General features: G+C 45.4%; 1 protein-coding gene across 1 annotated transcript in view; it reads right to left on the bottom strand.

Annotated features, from left to right (window-relative positions):
* Window positions 1-26677, bottom strand: part of ITGB1BP2 (integrin subunit beta 1 binding protein 2) — a 121041-nt gene that overhangs the window by 45626 nt on the left and 48738 nt on the right. Inside the window, exons 3-4 of the mRNA XM_078640233.1 lie at window positions 21289-21345; window positions 14149-14312 (exon numbers count right to left, since the gene is read on the bottom strand). Coding sequence (XP_078496359.1) covers window positions 14149-14312; window positions 21289-21345 — 221 coding nt within the window. The remainder of the gene's footprint in view (window positions 1-14148; window positions 14313-21288; window positions 21346-26677) is intronic.

The raw sequence follows: 26677 nt of genomic DNA, 5'->3' as shown, positions 1-26677 counted from the left end.
ATGCTCTGACTCTAAGAGTCAACCCTGACTCCTGGCTTGGCATGTTCTCTTGCTCCTGAAACAAACCCTGGCCTCTGGCCCAGCTCTGGCTCCACCAAGGTTCAGTTCTCCTTATTAATTTGCTGGTGAGCCCATCTCTAGTTTAGTCTTTTTACTTTTGTTGTAGTAAGCTGCATTGAACATTTCAAAACAATCTTTGGTAAACTCCAAACTAAACGAGATGCCCATATGGGGTTACTTTTGTTGTAGTAAGCTGCATTGAACATTTCAAAACAATCTTTGGTAAACTCCAAACTAAACGAGATGCCCATATGGGGTTCCTTACTATCAGACAACAGTCAAGAAATCTTATTAACTATATAAGTCACTTTAATCAATTGGTCTTGAATCAGGAATGATGGATAAAGTGTCAGCTGCTGCCTTCTGCAAATGTTTACGTGAATAATTGTAAGATACCATATCATTAGTGGTAAACGACCCACTGTTTCTAACGGTCTCATAGACGTAGCGCTACAAATAGACTCTGAGCAAAAAGAACACAGGTGGGAAAAAGGGAAATAGCTTGAAGCATACCTCTGGTTCCAGCAAGAGAATTCAAATCTACAGAAGGGTCGGGAGATCCTGTGCAGATTTGGCAATTACAGAAACCCCTTAGAGCACAGGTAAAATATCAAAAGAAGGAGAGAAGCCCTGTGTCCTGGACATGTACTGAAAAACTGTTCAAGTCAGCCAGGAAAAGCCAATGCTCAATCTTGAGGGTGATCCCATAACAAGAAGACTTGCAGCAAAAGAATTTAACTTTGCAAAGGAACTTTAGTATTTGCGGGTTGAATTGTTCACTCCTTCATACCCACCATCAGTTTTAGCTCATATTGATTCCGAAGCCTACAGATGTATTTTATGGACCAGACCTTTCAGGAAAAAGTTTCAAATTCCAAAAAACAGTACAAAACAACAGGAACTTATTAGAAGTATCAAAGGTACAGAATTGCCTTCTGGGGACATTGTTCGGGAAACAGAAAATGTAATCATAACCATATTACATGGGCATGTAGAATATTTAGTATTTTTATTTGACAGATGCCCCCGCTTTCATTATTGCATTAGGAACTTTGTGGCTTTGTGACAGAATCCGCAAATTGATTTTCAACAAGAAAACCTTTGACACGTCCCTACTACGCAAATAACTGCTTATCACATGTTAGTCTTACAATCTTACACAATTTGATGCATCCTGCGTCACATGCTTCAGAGAAAATAATGCAGATTCTAGCTGCTCTGGATGTATTTATTATAATAGGAGCACATACATTACCATTGCATTGATCCTAAGTTTGCGCCATCAAGCTAGTCCATGATGCCAAAATACCGGATGCAAAGAATTACCCTCCTTAGTCCAAGAGATGAAGAGATTTTTAAAGAATATCTGGATGACTAAAGAATGAGTTAATTTGAAATTCCACAGCCCTTGCAGGGGCACCTATTTCCTTTGTGCCATAACAAGGAGGGGAGTTGTGCACATGTGTGGATTACTGCAAATTATACCAAATTACCATCAGACAGCACTATCCATTAACTCTCATTTTAGCATTGTTAGATCTATACAAAGCTGTATCTATGGGGTGCATATAATATAGTGAGCATCCAGGTAGGTGATAAATGGTAGACAGCCTTCAAAACCGGTTATGGTCACTAAGAATATCTAGCAATGTCATAATGCCATTCGGCCTCTGCATTGCCCCTCCTGTTTTCCAGCACTTCAGTAACAACATCTTCGGGGATCTGCTAGACTCTTTTGTTGGACTGTATCTAAGTGATATTCTAATCTTCTCCAGGACCAAAGAAGAACATTGACAGAATATTAAAGAAGACTTGCAGAGAAAGAGAGACCATTCCCCCAATGCAAAATCAGAGAAATGCTTATTTGAGATTACCGCTATCGTTTTTGTGGGCTTCTATCAAATCGATCATGGAGTAAAAATGAATTCAGATAAAGTTAAATCACTAAACAAATAGCATGCTCCTCGAACTGTAAAGAAGATACAGACAGTCCTCGGTTTTGATAACATATATTGACAGTTTATTCAAAATGTGTCGTTCGAAGTCCTCCCAATCACTCAATTAATCAAGAAAGGAGTTCCTTTTGCATGGGGCCCAAAACATTTTCTGAATTAAAGGAAGCTTTTACGACTACAACAATATTAAAGCATCCAGATCCTTCCTTTATTGGTGGAAGCTGATGCCTTATCTTATGCACAGGCATACCAGCTCCTGACACATCCTGGCTGCTCCTCACACATGAAACAGTGCATCCAGGCATCCCAGCCTCCTGAAACACCTTAGGTGTTCCTGCTCCTCTCACATGAAGCCGTGCTGCCAGTTATCTCAGTCTCCTGACACACTTCAGCTGCTTCTACTCCTCTCACATGAATCAGTACGCCCAGCCATCCAAGCCTCCTCACACACCTTGGCTACTCCTACTCCTATCACATGAAGCAGTACGCCGAGCCATCCAAGCCTCCTGACACATTAAGTCTGCTCCTACTCCTCTGACTTTGTCGTGTTTTGGCAGCTCCTGAGTTAGCGTTTAGCACAGCTACACGGCTTTTTTTTTCTCTTTCGTTAACTTGACCAAAACGAACGGGGGCCATTTTGAATCCTTCTGGCTTCCATTTTATATGAACACGCTGCCTCGTGGTCAGTGTGCCTTTTCGTCCTTTCTCGATACCCATGGTCATCTATTCTGCTCGGCAACAGGCTATTTTTAGTACTGGTCAAGCGCACATGCGCACTATGCATCGACTGGTCATTCTTTAGGAATGTTAGCACAAACTGACCAGTGCTACTGAACTCCTCCCACATGCTGGCTGTGTTCCAAAAATGACCTTATATGTACCTAAAATGTGTAACTTGTAAACGCCTACCTTTTTATTGCCATTAAACTGTATAAAAGAGGTCACGCACCGATGTTCGGTGTGCTACTTCTTACATTGCCGAAGGGTACTGTAGGAATGTACCACCACCCCATGGGGTCTTTTTTTTTTTTTTTTTTTTTTTTTTTTTGAAAACCTTTATTGACAATGAAAGCTCACAAATACTGGCCTACAACCCCACGGGCTGGCCAGAAACAGAATGGTCAAATAACCAGCATACAAAAAGAAGATCTGCACAGGATATAACATCAGGAGCACTGGTGAAACAAGAAAAACCATCGAGCGTTCAGCAAGAGCAGGATAATAAAGGTTAAGTTTTCTAGCACGGGGAGGGGACCAAAAGAATAACGGGCCGTATACGAGAATACAAGGGAGGGACCGCGGCAAGCCGCCATTTTATAAACACAACGTAAGAAAATGAAGCCATATAATCAAATCGAGCAAAGGACAAAAACAGAATCAGACCATCAAATAGCGACAGTGGCAACAATCAATCGCGCACACTCACCTCCGCCCCCACCCGAACAAAGAAGACGTGGTCAAAAAGCCCCATCACAAAGACTATGTAATACGCACCCCAACGGAAAAAGGGCACCTCCATAAAGGAGGAAGGGAAAGAGGGAAAAAAGACAACAGAAGGAACACCCGCCAGACCATGCAACCTCAGGGGGAAAAACAGGACAATAAAACCGGCATGCGATGTAACAGCAACGTAATACCAGAATAGGCAGCAAACCACAATCAGCCACACACCGGAAGAAGGACAGAATACCCCCGGGGGAGACACAAGGCGACAGAGTCCCGAAAAAGTGAATACACAAGAGCCATAGAACAAAAAGGGAAAATAAGGGGGGGAAAAAGACCCCCCGACACAAACAGACCCCCCCCACCCACCCCTAAGCCCACCCTGCACCCCTGCAGAAGGCTACGGCCTACCCCCCCGCAGCGTGCCTGTCGCCCTAAGTTGAACCCGAAATTTAGTGGAGCAAGAAAAGTTGGAATTAAAAGACAAAGAAAGGGGGGGGGGGAAAGGGAGGGAAGGAAAGAAGGGAATAAAGACATACAAACATACACACGGGGGAGGGCCAAAGACAGGAGTAAATGCACCCATCCACCCGCCCGGGTTAAGGGTCCAAGTCCTCGGGAAGCCAAAGAGTATCAGGCCAAAGTCCAGGAGCACCAACCAGTTACACAGAACCATATCAGGACACAGAGATCATCCAAACCGTTCATGAACCACCGCATATAGGAGCCAGTATTCATCAGCCCTGACCCTTTTTATCCAAAGCAGTAAGGGTCCGATCCAACGAGGACCCTGCCAGAAAGAACAGAAGGCAGGCAGCAGGAAAGTCCAACGGCAGTCCAAAAAAGTCACAGGAAGAAAAGCATGGAAGATCCAGGAAAGTCACAGAATGTAGCAAACGATGCAGGCACAGTTCCAAGGATATATCCATAAAAGCCGACCCATCCGGGCCGGTACAGGAGACGTCATCGGGCAGTGGTGATTGAGAGGGACCAGGAGAATCATGAAAGTCCGGCAAAACAAAATCCGGCTCCCGGGCCAAGGGCAGAGGAGGCAGCACAGGAGGAGAAGGCGCCATCAGGTTGCGCGCCTCCGGGGTGGCAGCCGGGGCCGAGTCCGCCAGGAGAGTACCAGCCACACCCCGCGATATAAATGCCTCATCCGGTCGCGGGGGCCCGGGAGGCCCGTAGGGAGGAACCGTCTCGAGAGCCAGGAGTGGCGCGGCCACCGATAGTCGCCAGGATAGCAGGACGGTCAGGATCCCCTTAAGTGCAGGAAAACATTCACAGTATCCGACACCCGGGCCTTGTGGCGGGCCCCCAGTGCTCGTCCGGGCCCGGCCCAAACAAATGGGGCTGGTCGCCATCTTGAGAGCCCGAACAGGCCGCGCGGCCAACAACCTCCGCCGGGGCGGCATTAAAGCAGACGAAGTCCCACCGACAGGCAGAAGAACACCCCGGACAGGAAGGGGGGCCACCAGAAGAAGGGGATTCGCCGGCCCCCCAATGTCGCCAGTCCCGTTCTCCGAGTCCGGGCGGCAAAGAACAAAATGGCCGGACCGGAGAACAAAGGGGGAGGAAGCCGAACACACGAGGAACCCCAATAATGAAGGGCAGCGTCACCATCCAAGGCAGCTGCCACACAGGAGCCTCTCAGCCAGGAACCTCCGGCTCACACGAACAGCGGCCCTCCAATCACCTCCAGCGTGCCCCGAAGGGCAAGCCCGCAGGCTGCATCCGGCCCAGGAGCCGGGACGAAGAACCAGGCCAGTCCGCTCTCGAGTCCCGGGAACGATCGGGGACACCGCACCGGACCCACAGCCGCCAGGACAACCGGAACAAGTGGTAAGTGCCTGCAGTGCGTCGTAGTAGTACCACACAGCAAGGAGGGCTTCCCGGGGCAGGATAAATGCAGGATAAATGTGAAAAACACAGGCGGGCGAACGGAGCCGAGCTAAAGCGCGGCCATCTCGGTCGCGAGCTAGGCTCCTCCCCCTCCCCATGGGGTCTTAATAAACTTGTCTTTTGCATTTTCCAGTGTCCGTGCCAACTTCTATACTAAGGTGTTCGAGAGTTTAGCAGAGTATGTAGGCCTGATTTGAACCCAACACCACAATTGGCGACCACGAAGGGACTCATCGGGGACTCGGATGCCCGAAGGTGAGGTCGCGACGAAGGTTTGGAAACTCGCCATGGAAGCGATCGCTGCCATTGAGTGACCCGAGTCTTGGCATCCACGGTGTTTCTTTCCTTCCTTCTGATCTGACCTTCCAGGTGGCGCCGGTCTTCGACTGAGATTCTGATCTTGGAATGTTGTGATGTGCCGTTTTGGCTGATTCGATTACAGAACTTGGCAGTTGGACCTTGGACGTTTTGAAGATATTCGGTAAGCTTTTGACTGGTGAGGTAGTCTACTGACACTTACTATGGCTTTTTGAATTTGAATTTGAATTTGAATTTGTTTGAAGTTAGCTAACGTTTGAATCTTTGAATTTGAATTTGAATATGTGGAGTGCACCTCACATAGTCAGGCATGTAGGGATATTTCTCTGATTTATTCGATTTGAACGGCACACCGTGTATGAAACACATTAAGTGCCATTTTGTGTAGTATCGCGTTTTCGTGGTACTTTTGAACATGCCTGTTTTCAGCACGCTCCGAAGGATGTGCTGCTTTGAAAGTGGTACCAGTTATCGATTAAATAAATCACAGCCGGCTCCCCCAGAGGGGACTCCAAATCGTGAGATGTATGTAAAATTTGGCATTCCGCCAATAATGTACAGCACGTTATGGCACAAGTATACTAAAACTGATTGTGAATTACAGTGGCCACTACATGGGTCGTTCGATCTTCGAAAGATTCAATATGTAGAGCAGTGTTTGTTTCAGCGAAGGTCTAGACAAGATATGTTTGATTGTGTGCGTATGTGGGAGAAAGAGGTGCGTGAACGAGTGAAGCGTGAGGAAGCCTTGACGGAGAAGGTGCAGCGGAAGGCTGCACGTGACAAAGCTTTACAGCTACAGGAGAAGGAGTTACAGGAACAGAAAGAGAGGGAGACTCGAGAACACAATTTGCAGGTTAATGGTCAGTTTCCCATCCGGCGTCCTCTTTATCCGGTCCTTACTAATGAAACAGATGATTTTTCATTACTAGATCGCTGTCCGCCTCCGTACGTCGCACCTACGGCTCCGAACAAGGACTCAGATGAGGACGATCAGAATGCACAGCGTACAAGGTTATCGTCGGATCGAACGGCGGAATTGCGTTCGTTTGCACGAAAGCTAAATGTTAATTCTGTAACTGTCTCTGATATTAGTAAGCAAATGGAAGAATGGTCCGATAGTGAGAGGTTGTATTTTTTAGATCATTTTGGTGATGAGGTTGTTGAACGATTTAGAAGGTATTCTACAGAATTAGAACCAAAGGATATATCCAAGGGTCGTGATAACTTTCGTAAAGGTCTTTTTATTCTTTCAGATGCGGATGAATATTTCAAACGCTTGGTTCAGCTACGGAATGAGGCGACACGGCTACGGGAGTTGGAAAAGTCATCGGGTCCGCCTGCGTCCGGATCGACGGAGATATCCAAAGAATGTTCTATCTTTGGAACAGATAAGATCGCTGCGATTAATGTTAGACCTATGCGTGAAGCTGCACCTTTATATGTCCCTCATAAAGGGGATGGCACAGATGATGATAAAATATCTAAAGACGCGAAAGGGTATTTTGTGTATAACTGGGTTTATACGCCTTGGAGTAGAGCAGACGTTATGGCGCTTAAGAATGCTTTGCCTGATCCCCGTAAAAATCCAGCGGCTTTCTATGAAAGTGTTGAAAGTGCAATTTCATCGTGTATTATGACGTTAGTTGATATTGATCTGTTTTTTGGGTTAATATTGCCCCCTGATATGTGGAGGGCGATTCGTAAGTTTGACGACCACACGATTCTCGGGGCCAGTTGGAAGGATCTAGTTCAAGCGGATTTAGATAGGGAACCAGCATGTAAGCCTTGTCAATTAATATTAGACCTTCCAGGGGCCATACTAAAAAAAATTAAAGACTCTTGTTCCCGCTAAAAAGATTGATTGGACTATATTAGCCTCTTGTAAGCAGAAAACGGATGAATCGGTTTCTGATTTCTTCTCTCGCTTTGAGGAAGCGTTCCATGATTACAGTGGGCAATCATTAACAGAAGATACAGGCAGGCATTTATTCGTTGACAAGTATGTGGCTAATCTCCTACCGGAGATTGCAAAACGATTAAAAGCGAGTGAAAGTTCGTGGACCACGGCAACCCCTGCTTCCTTATTGACTATGGCTCAATATTACGAACAACAGGAATTGGAGGCAAAGGAAAGTAGTGATAAGAAAGCGAAGGATTTGAAGACAAAGGTAATGTTGGCTCAGGTTCAGACTACGAGGGGAAACAATAGAGGGGGACGAGGATCGTATAATAATGCTCCTCCTCCTCGTTCTGACATATCTGTGAATCAGTGTGCATACTGTAAGCAGTTTGGACATTGGATTGCAGACTGTCCAGTGTTTCGAGAGCAGTGTAATTTGAGGGGACGAGGAAGTGGAAGGTCTAGAAGTAATTATGGAGGGCCAAGAGGATGGGGATCAAATGATCGAGGAGGTTATGGATCAAATGATCGAGGAGGTTATGGATCAAATGATCGAGGAGGTTATGGATCAAATGATCGTGGAGGATATGGAGCAAGGGGTCGTGGTCAGGCAGATTATAATACGCTTGATAATTGCAATCAATATCAGATAAATGAGGGTGGCTCTGCTGAGCCACGCGATGAACGCTATGCATAGGATTGCGTAGGATGGGGTGTGGAATCGGTTGAGGTACCAGTTGATCAAAGGGGTCCATATATAGAAGCACATGTTTTGGATTCCACTGATCAATTTCTGGTCAATACAGGAGCTACTCGTAGCGCTTTGTCCAAACACTTGGTTCCAAGGGCTCCCCTGTCTGGCGAGGTAATTACAGCTATAGGGTTCGATGGAACACCTACTTCTAGCCCACTGTCTCAACCCGTTGCATTTCATGTTGATAAATTTGCTGCCCCTTGTCCCTTTTTGCTGTCTCCAAATACACCGGATAATATTATGGGACTCGATATGTTAAAACATTTTCGAGCTACTATTCGCTGTGCCCCGGAAGGAGTGCGAGTTGTGTTGAACGAAAATTATCCAGAAGTTGAGCGAGTGTGTCTTCTCCATGAATCTGAAGTATTTGCCTCCCTACCGAAAACATTGTGGGCCACTTCTGATACTGACGTAGGACAGATGAGTATTCCCCCAGTACGTATTACTGTAAAGGAGGGAGTATCTCTGCCACGTGTCCCACAATATAAAATTTCGAGACAAGGTGAAATTGCTTTGATACACATTGTGAATGATTTGATTTTGGCAGGAGTAGTTGAGGAAGTTCCTTACAATGTTTGCAACAGCCCACTTCTACCGATCCTTAAAAGAGATACAGATGCTAAGGTTTACCGTTTTATTATTGATTTGAGGGAAATCAACAAGATAGTAGTGCCTCAGTACCCGGTGGTGTCTGACATCACCACGTTGCTTACGTTGGTTCCACCGACGGCAACTACTTTTACGGTTATCGATTTGAAAAACGCATTTTTCTCGATTCCTGTACATCCTGATAGTCGATATCTCCTTGGATTTACATTAAATAATAAATCGTATAGGTTCTGTCGAGCTCCTCAAGGCTATACAGAAAGTCCTAGCATCTATAGTCAGGCTTTAAAAAGGCAGCTTGATTCCTTTGAATTACAGGATGGAGTGGCTCTTATTCAGTATGTGGATGACATCTTACTTGCAGCAGACACGCAGGAACAATGTGAGAAAAGTACCTTTTCCTTGCTTTCCTTCTTAGCCGAAAATAATCATAAGGTTTCGAAGAAAAAGTTACAGTATTGTAGACCCAAGGTGACCTACCTCGGTCATCTTTTGTCTAAGGAGGGCCGTGCATTAACACCAGATCGAATTCAAGCAGTTTTAGACACACCAGTCCCCCGCACTCAGAAAGATGTTCGTGCCTTCATAGGTCTGACGTCTTTTTGTAGGCAATGGATATTGGGTTTTTCACACATTGTTAAGCCTTTGTTGGCATTGTTGTCTAAAGATACACCGATTCCCATTGAATGGATGGATGAATGTCAGAATGCTTTTGAACAATTGAGACAAGCTCTTTGTTCTGCACCAGTGTTAGGTACACCTGATTATACGAAGATCTTTACATTGTATGTACATGAGAAGGATGGGTGCGCATTGTCAGTCTTAGTGCAAGCACACGGCGACAAACAGAGACCTTGTGCATACTTCTCGGCGGTACTCGACCCTGTGGCTCGAGGATTGCCTGGATGTTTTCGAGCAGTTGCAGCAACAGCAGTAGCGATACGACAAAGTGAGGGAATAGTTCTGTCACACAAATTGTTGGTGTTAGTTCCCCATGCGGTAGATGCGTTGTTGAATCAAACGAAAACACAGCATCTAACTAGTGCCCGCCTAACAGGATATGAGCTAACGTTGTTGGCGCCGCACATCACACTAAAGCGATGTGCGACACTGAACCCTGCGACTTTACTACCGGATCCTGTTGCTGAGACCCAGAAGGAAGAACAACATGACTGTGTTTTTCTGACTGAGGAACAAACAAAGGGTCGTATCGACTTACAGGATACGCCATTTGCAGATGTAGATGGGGAACTGTGGGCTGATGGGTCATGTGTGAGGTTACCAGATGGTACGACTTCCGCAGCTTATGCGATCATGACACTTAAGACAGTGGTAGAAGCAGCACGAATACCCCAGAAATCGGCCCAAGCAGCTGAATTGATAGCCTTAACGAAAGCATGTGAGTTAAGTGCTGGGCTATGTGTGAACATTTACACGGATAGTCGTTACGCTTTTGGAGTAGTGCATGATTTTGGCTTACTCTGGAAGGAACGAGGATTCTTGACTTCACATGGAGTACACATTATGCATGGAGAATTGGTACGCGATCTTCTGAATTGCATTATTGTGTCCAAAGAAAGTAGCAATAGTCAAATGCAGTGCACACAAAAAGGTGACGGATAAAATAGGACAAGGCAATGCTTTCGCAGATCGCATTGCGAGAGAGACCGCTATGCTACACAATAATTCCCCCATGTACCACCACGTACATGGGGGAATTATTGTGTAGCACAAGCCGAGCGGTGGCATGATGCTAGAGAAGAAATATTAGATATACAGAGATCAGCATCTGAAGCAGAACTTACGAAATGGGCCACTGAAGGAATGTTGGATGATGAGGGTTGCTGGCGAAGTAAAGATATGGAAAGATGGAAATTACCTATGGCCTATTTACAAACAATGGTGCAAATGACACATGGGCTGGCACATATTGGAGCTCTGCAATTACTAAATTGCTTACACGGGTTTGGGAAAATCCTGAAATTGCTAGTACGGCTAAGAGAGTAGTGCAGACCTGTCTGATATGTTTACAGCACAATCCCGGACAAGGGACTCATACTCCTAAAGGAGGGTTCGTTCCACCTACTGCACCATTCGAAGTACTGCAAATGGATTACATCCAGCTGGATCGCTGTAATAACCTCAAGTATGTCCTAGTGGTGGTGTGCGCCTTCAGTAAATGGATCGAGGCTTACCCTACGAAAGACAATACAGCATTGACAACAGCTAAGGTGTTGCTCAAAGAGTACTTCCCGCGCTATGGTGTTTGTAAGTTTATGTGGAATGATAATGGTCCTCATTTTATTGGGAAAGTAGTGGAGTACGTCCTGAAAGGATTGGGAATCAAGCAACGATTCCACGCTGTCTTTCATCCGCAATCAGCAGGTTTGGTAGAAAGATACAATGCAACTCTGAAGCTGAAGCTAGCAAAGATTGTGGCATCCACATCTTTGAAATGGCCGGACGCTTTGCCTTTGGCATTGCTGTCTATTCGATCAGTGCCACATTCTCGATCTGGCCTCACACCCTATGAAGTGGTGTTTGGAAGGCCGATGAATATTTGGGGAGTTCCTAAACCTCGTTTTATACATGATGTGCCTTGTATAGTGATGAACAACTATCTGGCACGATTAACAAATGATTTACTTTCTATTCATCAACAGGTTCGAGAAGCGCTCCCTGATAACTCCACTGGTGAGGCTCACGATCTTCATCCTGGGGACCACGTGATGGTCCGCGTGTTCGAGCGATCCAGCAGTTTGGAACAGAGATGGCATGGCCCTGAGCAGGTGCTGCTGGCGACTCGGACCGCAGTAAGAGTCACCAACAAGAAACGGTGGATTCATTCCAGTCATTGTCGTCGCGTTTCTCCGGATCTGGTAAGCCCTGTGGTGCTATCCGACTACAGAAAGATTTTGGATGCAGAAAAGAGCCCAGCTGTTACGTCCGATGAATCGGAGGAAGCCTTCCCGGACCACACTGTTTCTGATGGAGTGAAGTACAATCTACGTCCCAGGAAATAATTTCTTTTTGCATTTTTGAAACTGGTTGGTAAACGCTCTGAGGTTTGTGAAACGGAAGCCGGGAATATCAAGGGGGGGGGGATCAGTTCTGTCCAGTGTAGCGACACCCGTCTTGAATCTCGGAGAACAAACCAACGGCAGCCTCAGTCCAGAACCATCGTTTTTATTTTTTCGTTTAGTGTTGCTCTTGAAGATCATTGTTTTGCGAACTATGGCATCTCCTTCGACACGAAAATGGAGAATTCTTGGTACTGTTTTGTTTGTCTTGACCATAGTGGTGATCGCAGTAGTAGCTTGGACTATAGAACAATTGTTTCCTGCACGAGAACACCTACTGCCCACCACTCCAAGCCCATCTGAACATTTTCATTTTACTTTGCCTTATCATGAAGAGAGACATAGACAGACCTATTTGAATAACAGTTTTATTCAGATTTTGCATCATACTCACAACATGACCAACACATCAAATTGTTGGGTATGTGGAATGTTGCCCGGACATCAGAAGAGGGGAGGAACTCCACTCATTCCTCTCCCGTTTTCTCATAATGGTTCTTGCAATGCTTGGTACACTCTTCTTTTGTAACGAGCTTACATGTGATAACGGTTATTGATACAAAAGCAGATCTTTGTATTAGAAATAAAGGTACAATCCCTGTAGGCCGCAGCGAATGTAATATTACACTTACCTTTGATATGCCAAATGGAATTGCATTTGTAGCTTCACGTAATACATATTTCATTTGTGGAAATAAGGGATACCGTCTGCCATTGGGATGGTTAGGAACATGTTACATAGCTTTTGTATTGCCACCTGTATTTATTGCTCCTCCTATGTATCACAATGATTACGTTCTGTATCATGATTTTGTTCTAAACAGAGTTAAAAGAACATTAGATCTTGATGGAATAGACCAAACTGATACCACTTTACAGCAATATGTAGATTTCAATTTGGGTTTATTTTCATTTGTAGGAGCTGCACTGAATAGCAGAAAGATAAGGCGGCTTACACGTGTGGTGGAAGCCGTCGCTAATGAAACTGCCTCTGCTTTAGGGAATATAACTGAAGAATTGCAAATTACCAGAATTGTGACGCTCCAGAACCGGATGGTTCTAGACGTGATACTAGCTGATCGGGGCGGAGCATGCCGCATTATCTGAAGTAGTTGCTGTGTGTATGTGCCAGATAATAGACCTTCCGTGTATGATTCAATTACGAAACTACATAAGATAGCTGCTGAGATCCACCCAGAAAATGGAACATGGACCTTTTCCGGTTGGTTTTGGACCCTACTCAGTACTTGGGGTTGGAAATTATTAACCATTCTATGTATTTTCATTGGAGTATTGTTTTCCCTTTGTCTATGTATTCAATGTGGCCCAACATTATGTTCTGTATGTATTACAGCCTGTATCCCGTCCAAACGAGCTATTATTAAGGAAGAGAAACTGGTCAACGATGAAGTGCTGCAAATAATGGCCATCAACATTGATGATGAGAATCCTGATTACGTTCGTTATGAGGTAGCTTTTGCTAAACGCTAAAAGGGCCGTCTGTCGTGTTTTGGCAGCTCCTGAGTTAGCGTTTAGCACAGCTACACGGCTTTTTTTTTCTCTTTCGTTAACTTGACCAAAACGAACGGGGGCCATTTTGAATCCTTCTGGCTTCCATTTTATATGAACACGCTGCCTCGTGGTCAGTGTGCCTTTTCATCCTTTCTCGATACCCATGGTCATCTATTCTGCTCGGCAACAGGCTATTTTTAGTACTGGTCAAGCGCACATGCGCACTATGCATCGACTGGTCATTCTTTAGGAATGTTAGCACAAACTGACCAGTGCTACTGAACTCCTCCCACATGCTGGCTGTGTTCCAAAAATGACCTTATATGTACCTAAAATGTGTAACTTGTAAACGCCTACCTTTTCATTGCCATTAAACTGTATAAAAGAGGTCGCGCACCGATGTTCGGTGTGCTACTTCTTACATTGCCGAAGGGTACTGTAGGAATGTACCACCACCCCATGGGGTCTTAATAAACTTGTCTTTTGCATTTTCCAGTGTCCGTGCCAACTTCTATACTAAGGTGTTAGAGAGTTTAGCAGAGTATGTAGGCCTGATTTGAACCCAACACCACAACTTGAAGCAATATGCCCAGCTGTCCCACACACCCAACATACCTGGGTCGCTCTCGCTTCATCTTCTCGGCAGACTTGGGGCCTTGCACGATGCGCTCCGGGCCATGCCGCTGCCCGCTCTGGTCAGACACATCTTTGCTGCCAGTCACTTCAGGCACCAGGGCCTCAACTGGCTTTTCTTTGCTGTGGCATCCTTTGGTGCAGCCCTGAAGAGAAGAGGGGAGAGTGACTGTGCAGAACAGAATTGGAAGTCATCTTGGTTCTGCCCCGTGGGCCTTGTCACCAGTATATTTTGCTTTTATGCGTTAGGGAGTGAACCAGCCCATGCATTACTGACGTGTTCTCACTGCAGAGAATTACATGCTGTCCTTGGGCCAGAGGGTACTTTATGCAGTGAGTACTCTAATTCACCTATGCCAAAGCACTCTTTTCTGGGGGATTATTGCTGCAAAGTACTACATGAAATAGGTTCCTTTGAGGCAGTAAGGGGGGCCCTTTGTCCCATTTTACATCAATCATGGCAAGATAAATTGTTGAAAAAGACAAGGACGCAATGATGCTTTTGATTACAGTTGCAAGGCATTATGGACACTGTAGTCCAGCTAAAAGGTTGTTACTAGGACCAGAGTGAAATAACCTCTGACATTGCTATAAAACAGTGCATTGCCAATAGATGAATTAAAGACCTTACTGCATAAAGTACCCTCTGGTCACATAACTCTAGAGCGTAAAATCAAATTCTAAGAGCAAGAAAATAAATTTGAAATTACAATAATTCGTGAGCCTAAAGGATACATAGTATAACAATTTGTACACTCAAATGAAAATAGTAACTATTCTATATTTTACAGTTATACTGGGCATATGACTCTGGAATTTACATGGATAGTCTCTCCAAGGTGGGTTCTATAGGTCCAATATGCTTAATTTTGGGAGTATTTTGGAGCGAGCAAATTACATACCCAAGGGGAATAGGTGATAATCTCTAAGCAAACATTTAAGTGAATTCTCTGTAGTTGGTTATGGTAGGAATTTGCCCATTAGAAAGATCTTAGCTTCCTTCTTGAAGCTTGACGGGGTCAGGATCCTTCTAATGTTTGGGGCCAGGAAATTCCAGATTCTAGGTGGGGCTCCAGAGAAGGCTCTGTCATAAGTTTGCTGCTTCTGGAAGAATGGGTTTCAGCACTAGATCTCTGGCGCTCCGGGAATACCAGCCTCCTCCGAGTATCTCAATTTTCTGAGCTAGGGTCGTCGGAGTTTTGAAGTGTAAATCTTTGTGTGGGATACAAGCCCTTTTGAGTTGAATTCTGGCTTTGTATAGTAGCCTATTCAGAGCCTTAAAGTGAGGAGAGATGTGTTTGAATTTTCTAGAACCTGCTATGAGTCTTGCGGCTGCATTGAGGAAGGCTTTTAGTGGAGTGTTAGAAATGGGATTGCGGTTGGCTGAGGCTTGCGCCAAAGCCAGGCAGAAACCACCACTCTAGTCAGGGCAAGGGAGTTACACGCCAAAGATAACCCCTGCTCACCCTCTAGGCAACGTGGCGCGAGCAGTAAGGATTATCCCGGAGGCAATGTAGGTTAAGTGTTTGCGCGCGCACCCAGTAACAACACCCAAGGCCCACCACAAAGGAAATTCCACACCAGGTTGTATATAAATATAGCCTTTGTATTGTAGCAAGCACATTAGATAAAAACACACACTTTACAATGTGCCAACAGGCACGGGCAGAATTTACAGGGGATATATGTACATGACAGGGACATGTGGACCACTGTCAGGACTAAGCACTTTTAGAATTAGGATACCTGTAGGAATTAGCACTTTGTAGGAATAATAATTACTGTAGCACCAAATAGGAAATAAGCACACAACCAGTAATCACTGGTAACAGGTAAGTACCACCTATGCAACCCTAACCACCTTAGGAAAATATTACGCAGGGAACCAGGAACTCACTAGTATAGCTATATTAGGAAGAACAACCACCTAAGCATCACAATACAATTAGGGGTATAGGCATAAGACATTACACATGATGCATAAAAACACATTCAGAGGTGCAGGAAGAACAATTGTGCAGAAATCACATAGGCCACAACCTGTGACTGTCCCCAGGCCAACTGACCTCTCTGGGGCTAGGACGCCCTGTGTCCGCAATGTCAGGGGGCCTAAACGGAGCAGCTGCCCACTAAGTGCTGGGCAGCTGGGGATCTCCTCTGGGCTCTCTGAAGGAATACTGGGGACCAAGAACAACGTGGAAGCCTCCTAGGCTCTGAACAATAATGCCCCCGACGTTGGAGTCCCCCCTCTGGGGACTCGGAAACCAAGGAAAATGCCCAAGAGCATTTTGGGCTCTAAAAACAATGCTGCCCGCTAGGGGAGCGGCCCGCTGCCAACTGGGGCCGCTCTACCCTGGAAACTGCCCCTGCAATGTAGGGTGTAGTAGCCTCTCGGGCTCTAGATGCAGAATGCCCCTGAACGTTTGATGTCCCCCCTCTGGGGACTCGTGATACAAAATGCCCCCTTTGACGGTGGAGCCTTTTAGGCTCAAAACAAATAAATGCCTGGGCCCTCACGGGGCTTTTAAAGAACAATGGTGCCCATGAGCCTCTCGGGGGCTCTGAAGAATGCGTGCCCTTGGAGCCTGCTAGGCTCTTTAACAACAATGCAGGAGCAGCCCGCTGCCAAGTGGGGCCACCCGGGAGAACCGATAGGGACAACCCGCACTCACCGGCTCGCTGCTCTGTACCTCGGGACCTTGCTGGCGCCGGCGGGGCTCTCTGCTTCTGCCGGCGCTGCTTCCTATCTCGGGGCTGCGGGGCTCACTGGCGTGACTCTGCTGGTGCGCAGGAGCGTGGGGTAGGCTCCCGCCGCTTCCGGTTATCTTCCTTCCGCTTCCAGGTCACCGCGGGCAACGTGGTGGCCCTCAGCGTTTCCTCCAGGCAACCATGGGGCAAAATGAGGGGTAGGCACCCTCGAGGGGCAATGCACAAGAATACACGGGCACAAGGTCCCTGGTGGGGTGGGCACCCGCTAGGGACATAAACCGGCAAAATTACGGGGTAGGCTCCCTCGAACTGCGCACACCTACAGGGACAGCCCCTGATTTCGATCAGCACCACAAGCGGCCAGCAATGTGGGGTGGGCACCCGCGGAATAAAGGCTAAAGTGGGGTGGCACCCGTGAAATGAAAAGAACGGGACTTAGCAAATTAAAAGAAAGCGCTCCTAAGCGCTAGGGGGCACAAAAACGGCAGAAAAGCGGGGTGGGCACCCGCGCCGTAAATCAGCAAACAGAGGATCCCTTAGGCCAGGGATTACTGCTCCAGTGGCGCAAATGCGCTATTTTCAACAGGGGGAGGCCAGCGCTTCCCAGGGGCTGGTAGGCAGGAATCCAAAAGTCCAGGAAAGTCTTTAGGTGGGCAGGGGGGCAAGGCTGGGCCCAGGATCCAGCTCACAGGGCCCTCCAGGCAGGGAGGCAGTCCCCAGTGGCGGTCCTCCTGGCGCCCAGCAGCAGCAGCCCTCTCAAGAAAAGGATCCAGGAAGAAAACATTTTGCAAGGGGACACAGCCCCTTTTTATACAGTAAATCCCTTTGTTTACAAGGGTGCAGGCAAGGGGCGAACCAGATACAACTGGTTCCTGAGCACTTTGTTTTGCTCAGCCCCTCTGCCTATTCACAGGATGGGTAGGGTCATCAGTCGCACCACAGGGGGCAGAGCCAGCATTGTGTGGGGGAAAGCCCAGCCCTATTCAGGTCCCAGGTGCACTCCTCCCCAGCCATCAACATGCAGATCTCCCATTTACCACCGGGGCACACCCATCCTGACTCCTGGAGCCTGGCACACCAGCCAGCTCCAGCCAATCACAAGCCAGCACATTCACTGCACAGGCACACCAACTTCCACACTAGACACATTCACGCCGCACACATCATCGCGCAGCATTTAATCACACGAATCCGCACATACCAAACTCAAGCCTGCACTCCCCATACATCAGGAACTAACATTGACACATACATTCCCCATGCATTCCTATGGGAGGGCAGGCCAACCTTACCACATGCACACACTTTACCCTGGGCACAGTGGTAAAGTGCGCAGAAACCAAAAATCACTATCACCAGGTCACCATTAAAAAGCAAAAGGTTTAGGGGTGAACCTGCCAGAAGGGCCAAATCCAACATGGAGCTATTGAGATCTTGGGAAGTCCTGATAGAGTTGTACATCTATATTCAATCCTCAAGATGACTAATGCCTGGACTGCCATTTTGAGGTCTGATGTTTCTATGAATGGTTGCAATTTTCTAAGATAGCTCATGTGAAACAGACACTTTTAGCCAACAAGTTGATGTGGGTTTGTATGTTCAGGTTCTTATCCAGCGTTATTCCCAGTGATTTGGTTGAGCCTACTATGTTCAGGGTGCAGTATAGCGGAGTGATCATCTTGGTCCATTCCTTTATGTCCTTTTTAGTTTAAGCTAATTGCTTGTTAACCATTGAATGGTCACCTTTAATGCTTCATTTATTGTCTCGATCTCCTCCAGTTAAGAAATGTAATGTTATTATAAATATGTGTGTCCTTTACAAACATGTGGAAAGAGATGTTGGTGTGACGTAGTATTTCAATTAGAGGTTTCATATAAAGGTTAAATAGTGTTGGAGAACGAGTTGAGCCTTGCGGTACTCTGACCATATTAGGGGAAAGTGATGAAAGTTTTTGATTCACCAGAAATCTTTACGTTCTGTTCCACAAGGAAGATTTAAAGAATTCAAATCCGGTATTTGTAAAGCGCGAACTCCTCACCCCTATGGGTCTCTAGGCGCTGCGGGCCGTCGTGGAGATGGGTTTAGGGATCCATTAAACCAAGGATTTCTATCTTTATCCGGGATTCTTCTCAGTTTTTAAGGAGCTAATGAATCGATTATATCTGACATCATTGAGTTATAGTGATCTGTACTTATGTTCACTAACGTTTGTCATATTAGTAGGTGGGGGAAGGTCATTCTCACAAGGTGCTGCTAGTTTCTCATTGTCTAAGCCTTTTGTATCCCGTACCCATTGCTTAGGTTTGACTAATTACATAGCTCTTTTCTTTATTAGTCCAGGTATTTGGAAGGTAATAATATGGTGATCTGACCAATCGCAAGGAGAAATCGAGATTATTTTGACAGCCTTTTCCTTGGAGATGATCCAGTCTAGTGTAGAGCCTTTTGAGTGAGTTGGGAGAGTGCAGGCTTTAGTAAGGGTTTGATCTGCTAGGAAATCTTTAATCTCAATGAAGATTGAAGTCCCCGAGGAATATGTCATTGGAGTGAGGGAAGAATTTGCTGTAATGATTTCCATTAGGTGGTCTATAAAAGGATCGTTCTTACGAGGGGGATGGTAAAAAAGTGAAGTTTGCATACTTGATTATCTCGATTACTTATGGAAAGTGCAAGACATTTGCAGGAGTCAAGTAGATTAAAGTATAGTTGAGTAACAGAGAGATCAGAGAGATGAGTGAAAGCGATACCTCCCCCTTTTTTTTTAGTCTGTCTAGTCTCCCGATTTTGTTGTTTGGAGGAACCAATATATTCATGCATGGTGAATATGATTCGGTATACCACGATTCAGTTAGGATCCCCATGTCAACTTCTTAGCTCAAGATGAGGTCGGAGATGTCATAGGCATGCTTCACGGCTGAACGGCAGTTGGGTAGTAGTCCTAATAGTGGTTTCAAAGGGTTACCTGGGTTTGTGTCATGATTAACAGTGGGTAAAGATACTCTCTTTAATTATTAATGTTTAACTTTCTATTTTTGGGCATTGATGTTCCTTATTGTGTTGATTGTGACTGATCTACTTTTATTTTCATCTCCCTTGATGTGGAGACTTGATAAATTGGGTGTCGACTCATATGATAATAGTAGGGCTTGTGTTTCATCCTCCGATACAGCATGTCTCGATGCCTAGGCGAGACCTAAAAAGTAGTTACCTCAAAGTGAGAAGTGGAAGGATACAAGACAGCCAATCAAAAGGATGGTAAAGAGAGTATTAGGTTTCAGGGGTGGAGCTAAACACAAGAAGAGAAAGTTCAGCGATATAAAAAGAAGCAAGCAAATGACAGTGACAACAAAGCTAACAACTAGAAGCAGAGGGAGGGCTCTAAGCCCACTGCCAGATCTTTGCATGGCACACAATAGGTCTTTTGCAACCAGACTGCTAAAATATGTCTGGTAGGCAAGACCTAAAAGCAAATGGTTAGTAAGGGGTAGAGTCAAGGGGAGACAAAGTAGGAGAGAGGAAGAATCAAAGACAAAATGAAATAGAGAAAGAATGAGAAGCTGTAAGAAAGAGAGAGAGAGAGAGAGAGATAAGTATAGCAAAAGTGGAGGTAAGAGGATAAAAGATGGAAAAGTAAAGGGAAAAGAGAAGGAGAGTAAAAGGAAGAAAAAGAAAGTAAGATATAAAGAAACTGAGAACAGAAAGAAATGGAGTCAAAATAAAAAAGAATATGAGAGCGAGAGAGAGGACGAGAAAGAGGATTGACAAAGGAAGAGAGAGATGGAAGAGAAGAGAGGAGGAAGAGGAAAAGAGTGGAAGAGAAAGAAAGAGAGAGGGAGCCAGAAAAAACATGAGAGAAGGAGGGCATAAGAGAAAAAGAAGGAGATTGAAATGTTGGTAGCAAGAGAGAATAAGTCAGGGATAGAAATGGGAAAGGAGAAAGAGAGACAGGAATAGTGGGCGAGAGAGAGAGAGAGAGAGAGGAGGGGGGAAACAAGGAGAAAGAGTGTAACAGAAGGATAGAATAAAAAAGGAGAGAGACGTAGCAGCAGCCGGTGCAGGTAAGCGCGGTGGGGCGTAGCGGGGCGGAAGGGATGTCGACAGACGACGGAATAGGAATTATTTATTTTTCCTTATTCCGTCGTCTGTCGACATCCCCCGCTGCGCTTACCTGCAGCAGCCGCTACTGAGAGAGAAGAAGAAGATGAGAGAAAGAGAAGGACAAGGAGACAGAGAGAAATGGGAGAAAGAGACAGGAGAGAAGGAAAGAAAGCAAGAGGGTAAGACAGAGGGGTGGAGAGTGACTGAGATGGAGAAGAGAGGAGAGTTAGATAAGGAGGAAGGGAGGAAATAAGGAAAAGAGAGAGACAGGGTAAGAGGTGGCTCGTTTAATCAGTCCATCACAGCTTTCTTACTTTTATGGAGAGGAATTCGGAGAAATCTGTGGTTCGTTTCCGGCAGCAAGACCAGCCCTGGGAGGAAGAGCAGAAAAGGCAGAGATGAGGTCTAGATGTGTAAGCGCCACTAACAAGGAAGATTTCAGCATCAGGGACACAGGTTTTAATTTATCCAGCATTTAGGCTCTGTAGGCCCAATTCACAGAACTAACTTAAGACAAAATCCTAAACTTACTACCATTTCGGTATTCACAGAAGGCACTTACTCATTTCGGTATTCACAGAAGTTAGGGCTCCTAACTTTACTACTCCTAAACTGAGAAAAATCCTAACTTGAAGACTTTCGGTATTCACAGAAGGCATTTAGGAGTCCTAACTTTTGTGAATACCGAAATGAGTAAGTGCCTTCTGTGAATACCGAAATGAGTAAGTGCCGTCTGTGAATACCAAAATGGTAGTAAGTTTAGGATTTTGTCTTAAGTTAGTTCTGTGAATTGGGCCCTGTGGGTGCATACCCTCTGCAGAGGATGTCAAAGGCACCATTTCTGCTGCCCTGGCTCCCACAGAATTCTGCAGGAAATAAGGCTGAAGAGGGTTCTGCTCAGGCGAAATATCATATGAAAAAAGGTTTATTAACTTTTTAACAATCGAAACATTTTTAAACTTACAAAAGGTTTGTATAGCTTTTAAAAATGTAAATATTTAAAGTTATTTTTTAACGCATGCAAGGTCCCACAAAATGGCACGAGCCAACAGCCGCATCATTGCTCTTATTTAAAAATCTTTTTTTTCTTTCCTTTATGATATGCTCTACAACATGAAGAAAAGACATCATCAGAACCAATAGGTCTCTAAGGTGCGCCCTGTTTGGTTTTGCCAATGCTTGTTAAACTCTAAAGTTCAATACATTGTAAACGAGAGGCACCCAGACCCTACACATGGACCAGGCGGGTCTGGATCCCACTGGAATAGATCTGAAATACCAAGTACAGAATATCAAGTGGCCACAATATCGTGGCCAAACTATCGCGGACCGACAGCTAGGTATGTAAAGATTTTTGACACCTAACTCCTCACATATGCACCTTGACAATGTGTATATCTTCAAGGTATCTAGATGTGGATCTAAGAATAGTAAATCTTCACTTGTATATATATATGTACCTAATTCCGCAATATTTTTATTTTTGATATTTTAGTAACAATAGGCTGGCCTCTCAATATTCTGTACTCAATATTCCAGACCACAACCGAAGTCCACAGGACTAGTAATGTGGAGGAAGTGGCCGTGAGCCTGGAATGTCTCAGTGAAGGCGGATATAAGTTCTGAATGAGTGGCAGCCGCCAGCCAGCCAGGTCTCTGAATTAAATAATAAATCAATAAATCAATCTTTAAGGGCCAGATGCATCAACAAACCATTTTGCGGTTTCCTAATTGCTAACCCTTGCGATTCACAATTAAACAAATTGCAAAACAGAAATCAATGAAAGTGTGTTTAACACTTTCTGCGATTCCTAGGGTATCGCAAATGACCTGCCTCATGAATATTAATGATGTAGGTCGCAATTTGCGACCCCCTAGGAATCGCAGAAATCACGGGGATGGTGGCCTGCTGGGGTCAGCAGACCTCCATGTCTGTGATTGCTTTTAAATAACGCAATCTTTTTTTTGGTAAAACAGTATGTTTCACCTAAAAGAAAAACAGATTGCTTTACAAAAGAGAAAACGCATTTACAGACATTCACAAAGGGGAAGGGGTACCCAAGGGACTACTTGAAGTAGGTGGTAAAATGCAAATGATTTGTGACTGCATTTCTGTCGCAAAACATTCATGAATACCGATGCAATTCCCTAATACTCTGCGAATCGGCCGTTTGCAAAGGCAAAAAAATGCTTGACGCATCTGGCCCTAAATCTTTTCAGTCTTCCTCCAGGCTAAACTCTAGCTCAGTACACAGCTGCACAGAGCCAGAAAGACACCTCCAGTACCAGCTCAGAGGCAACGAGTCCCCACTGCAGTGAGAGTGAACTGTCTCCTCCCCTTCTCCAGGGCGTGACCCGAATGTGATTGACAGGAGGGCGTCTGAGCCCTGATGATGAACATTCATCCTATCAAATATATACCACATGTGATCAATACATTGGACCAAAGAGAGGCTCTCCCAGGCATCACTCAGCTGCAAGAGTCTCTTCCAGACAAACCTCAGCCTCACCACCGCTGTGCCTGATCATATTGTGGAGCACAATGGCCAGCTTTAGCATCACTCAGGCCCCAGTCTGTCTTCTAATCTATTGACAGAGCAGATGAATTCATTTCGAATAAAGATTATTTCATTGTTGTTATAACTTGGCATGACCAGGCTCAAGTTGACATGACTGGACCTCAGATGTATTTGCTGACATGCACTTTTGTAAATACAAAAGAAAATGCTGTTACTTTTCGAGTTTAAATGCTTGCTGGTGTACTTTTCTATTGGCAACAAAAAAAGTAGAAATAGGCTTTGTTCGGTGGTGCTATGCTGAAATGAAATGTTACTCTTCGTAGCTGAGGGGAGGATGTCTTTGTGTTCTAACTGTATTCACTTTTGCAACAAATAAAGGACTTTTCTTGCATCTGCGGATGGTTCTGAAGACACTAATGTATTCAATATTTGCAAATATTTTACGTCATTTTCTTGTTTTTAGTTTAAGTGTTAGCATTATTTATTCATTCTGAAGGCATTTCTAATAGTGATGCAGTTAAAGTATCAGGTGTTTATGAAAATGGATCGATTGTTGTCATCATTACTTCTTTTTACACTTTCAAGAGAGTGTCTTTCACTACCAACATCTATACAAAATGTTCTTTTTGGGAGGTGTGCCACACCTTTCCTTAGCTTCATACCGAGCAGACTCTATGACAGTCTGCTATTTGATTTTGTACTTAGAGAATTTATGAGAGTTGTTTGCTTATTCTTTGGAGGCAGACTCCATGTCTGTCCTCTTCTTGATTGTACAAAAAATATTTTGAGACTTTACTGAGCATGTCCATGAGAGTGGATTGTTCTCTAATTGATGCTGATTTGCATATGACTAATTACTCTTTTTGCTTTCTGTAATGATTCTTAATTAACCCCTAACGGTTTGGACATTGAATCTTGTGTTGTGTGGATTTTCTTTACTAGCCTTGGGTCCTCCTCGTTTGGGACTCACATGGTCCAGGGTGATACAATTGGCCCTTTGGTAAGTTTATTAATGTTCAGCGGCAACAGTATCTTCTGCATCGCCAAAGCTGGACATGATCAGTACATTGTACCTTGCTTCTAAACTATTGTCTGCATCCCCACAGCGGTACATGATCAGCATGTGGTACACCACGGGGGCCATCTTCAGCATCACTCGGCTCCTATAGTTTTGAAGACCATGCTTTCCAATCCCACAGTGCAACAACCACCAGTGCCACAAAGTTCAGCGCTCCATAGCTGTCTAGCTAGGGTTGCGCTATACATATACCTATAAGTACACTCAAGGTCTCTTATTGACATCAACGGCCTGCTGTACTCATCTGCTACTGCTGCAAGAGTCTTCTAATGCGTCTAGGAAACAATGGAACGGTGCACTCCCAAGGTGAAGTGACGTCTAATAAAGAAGTATGGTCAGTGTCTTCATAGGTATCAGCTTTATTTAAATATATCCAAAAAGGTAAACACACATCAGCCAACGCGTTTCGTTCATATGATGAACTTCGTCAGGGCGGTGAGTATATGTCCGAAAACGTTGCTCATCAATGCATTGGGTCCAATGATCCTTAAATAGTAAATAACATCAATATGTAGCGGGTGCCTCCATGATAAGGGCCTGCTCTAAAAAACAAAGGTCCTTAGCTTATCAGAATCAACAACATCAATGTAATATAGGCCATAATAGGAGACTATATTTGTCCTCTGTCCAGCCGGACAGGGTATTTATTTGAACAAAATGAACAAAACTGATAAATGATTAAGAGGCACAGTCCTGTACCTTACTCAAGAGGGACAAACAACATATAAGGAAAAGGGTTTCACAGGCAAAAAACGAGCAATATAGGCCACTTTTAATTCAATGTTTGGATTGAAGTATGGCCAGGAAAATGCTAGACACAACTGAATAAAACACAATGGTTAGGTTGTGAAAGCACTATGTGAAGTCGACGTTTCGATCCCTCTTGTTCTAATTACATGGGACCATCATCAGGACTAAAATTGACAACATTTGCCTGCCTGTAATATTAGTACAACCGCCTGTATGGCCGGGTTCTAGGGATCCGGGCAGTATTGGATAGGAAACACGGTCCTAGTCTCGTACACCGGGTGTTTCTGTATTTCTGGTGTGTGGAGGTCCGGGCAGTCTCGATGAGCTGCAGGGTCTGGATGGACTCACCGGGTTTTTCTCGGGGAGTGCTATGACTCCGTTGGACTTATGTCCTGGGGGCGGGGAAACGATGTCCTGTCAGTCCACTGCTCAGAATGCAGTGGCCAACAGCTCATAGCCTGCAGAATCAGTCCGGGCGACCTTTCACTTCCAGCGTACTATGCAGTTCATCCAGGGCAAGCATACTTCCATCCCCTGAATAAATTGATATCCTGGGTGAACGTCCCCACCCATCCTTGCACAGGTGACCCAGTCACCTGTACCCCAACAGTGCCAAATACCCACACCCCAGACCAAGCTCCTATGGTCACATTGACGGCTGGACTGAACCCAGTGTCCTAAGCCGCTTGCCCAGGACCGTCCCTGCCTTTCACCCCTCTCCTTACCCCTGCCCAGTCCAGTCTGGTTTCTGCTCCGGGTGGTGGCCGCCCCTAAGACCCCGGGTCCAGCCACGTCCCCCCTCCCTTCGGGGAGGAGGGCAGAACCAAGGGGCACCCTGTCCACTGCACCTTCTCTGCTCTTGCTCTGGGGCGCATCTTGATGACGTAGCCATAAAGAAGCAATGACGTCTTTTTATAGTTGGAAAAGTGCACCTTTAAAAGCCTCACTGGAATAGGTTACAGGTTGTAGTTTACAGTAAGCGGAAGCCTCAGGGACTGATCACCTTCCTTTAGATCAAGGGTCCCAACATTTCAGAACATTTCAGAACTTCCCCGTGACATGTCTGGAACCTTCTATTGGTGCACCTGAGGTTTGCGCTAGGCTGGGCACCGGGGGAGGAGGGCTGTGGCGTCTGTCCTGGAGAGGAAGGACATGGGTGCAGGTTTGAGGCCTCAGCGCCAGCAGAGGGGGCCTCACAGCCGGATCCAACCGGTTTTAATGGAGGCTTGCTCATACATAGACACCATTCAGGCAGGAGACTCTCGAATTTTTTAAGCCAAAAAATGGCTTTATGTTGCTTGTCTCCCGCCTGAAATTGCTCCTGTGTCAATAAAAGTCACTGGGGGGAAATACATT

Source organism: Lissotriton helveticus, chromosome 4_2 (genome assembly GCF_964261635.1).
Source record: "Lissotriton helveticus chromosome 4_2, aLisHel1.1, whole genome shotgun sequence".
Lineage (NCBI taxonomy): Eukaryota > Metazoa > Chordata > Amphibia > Caudata > Salamandridae > Lissotriton > Lissotriton helveticus.
This window is presented reverse-complemented; position numbering and strand designations above follow the sequence as displayed.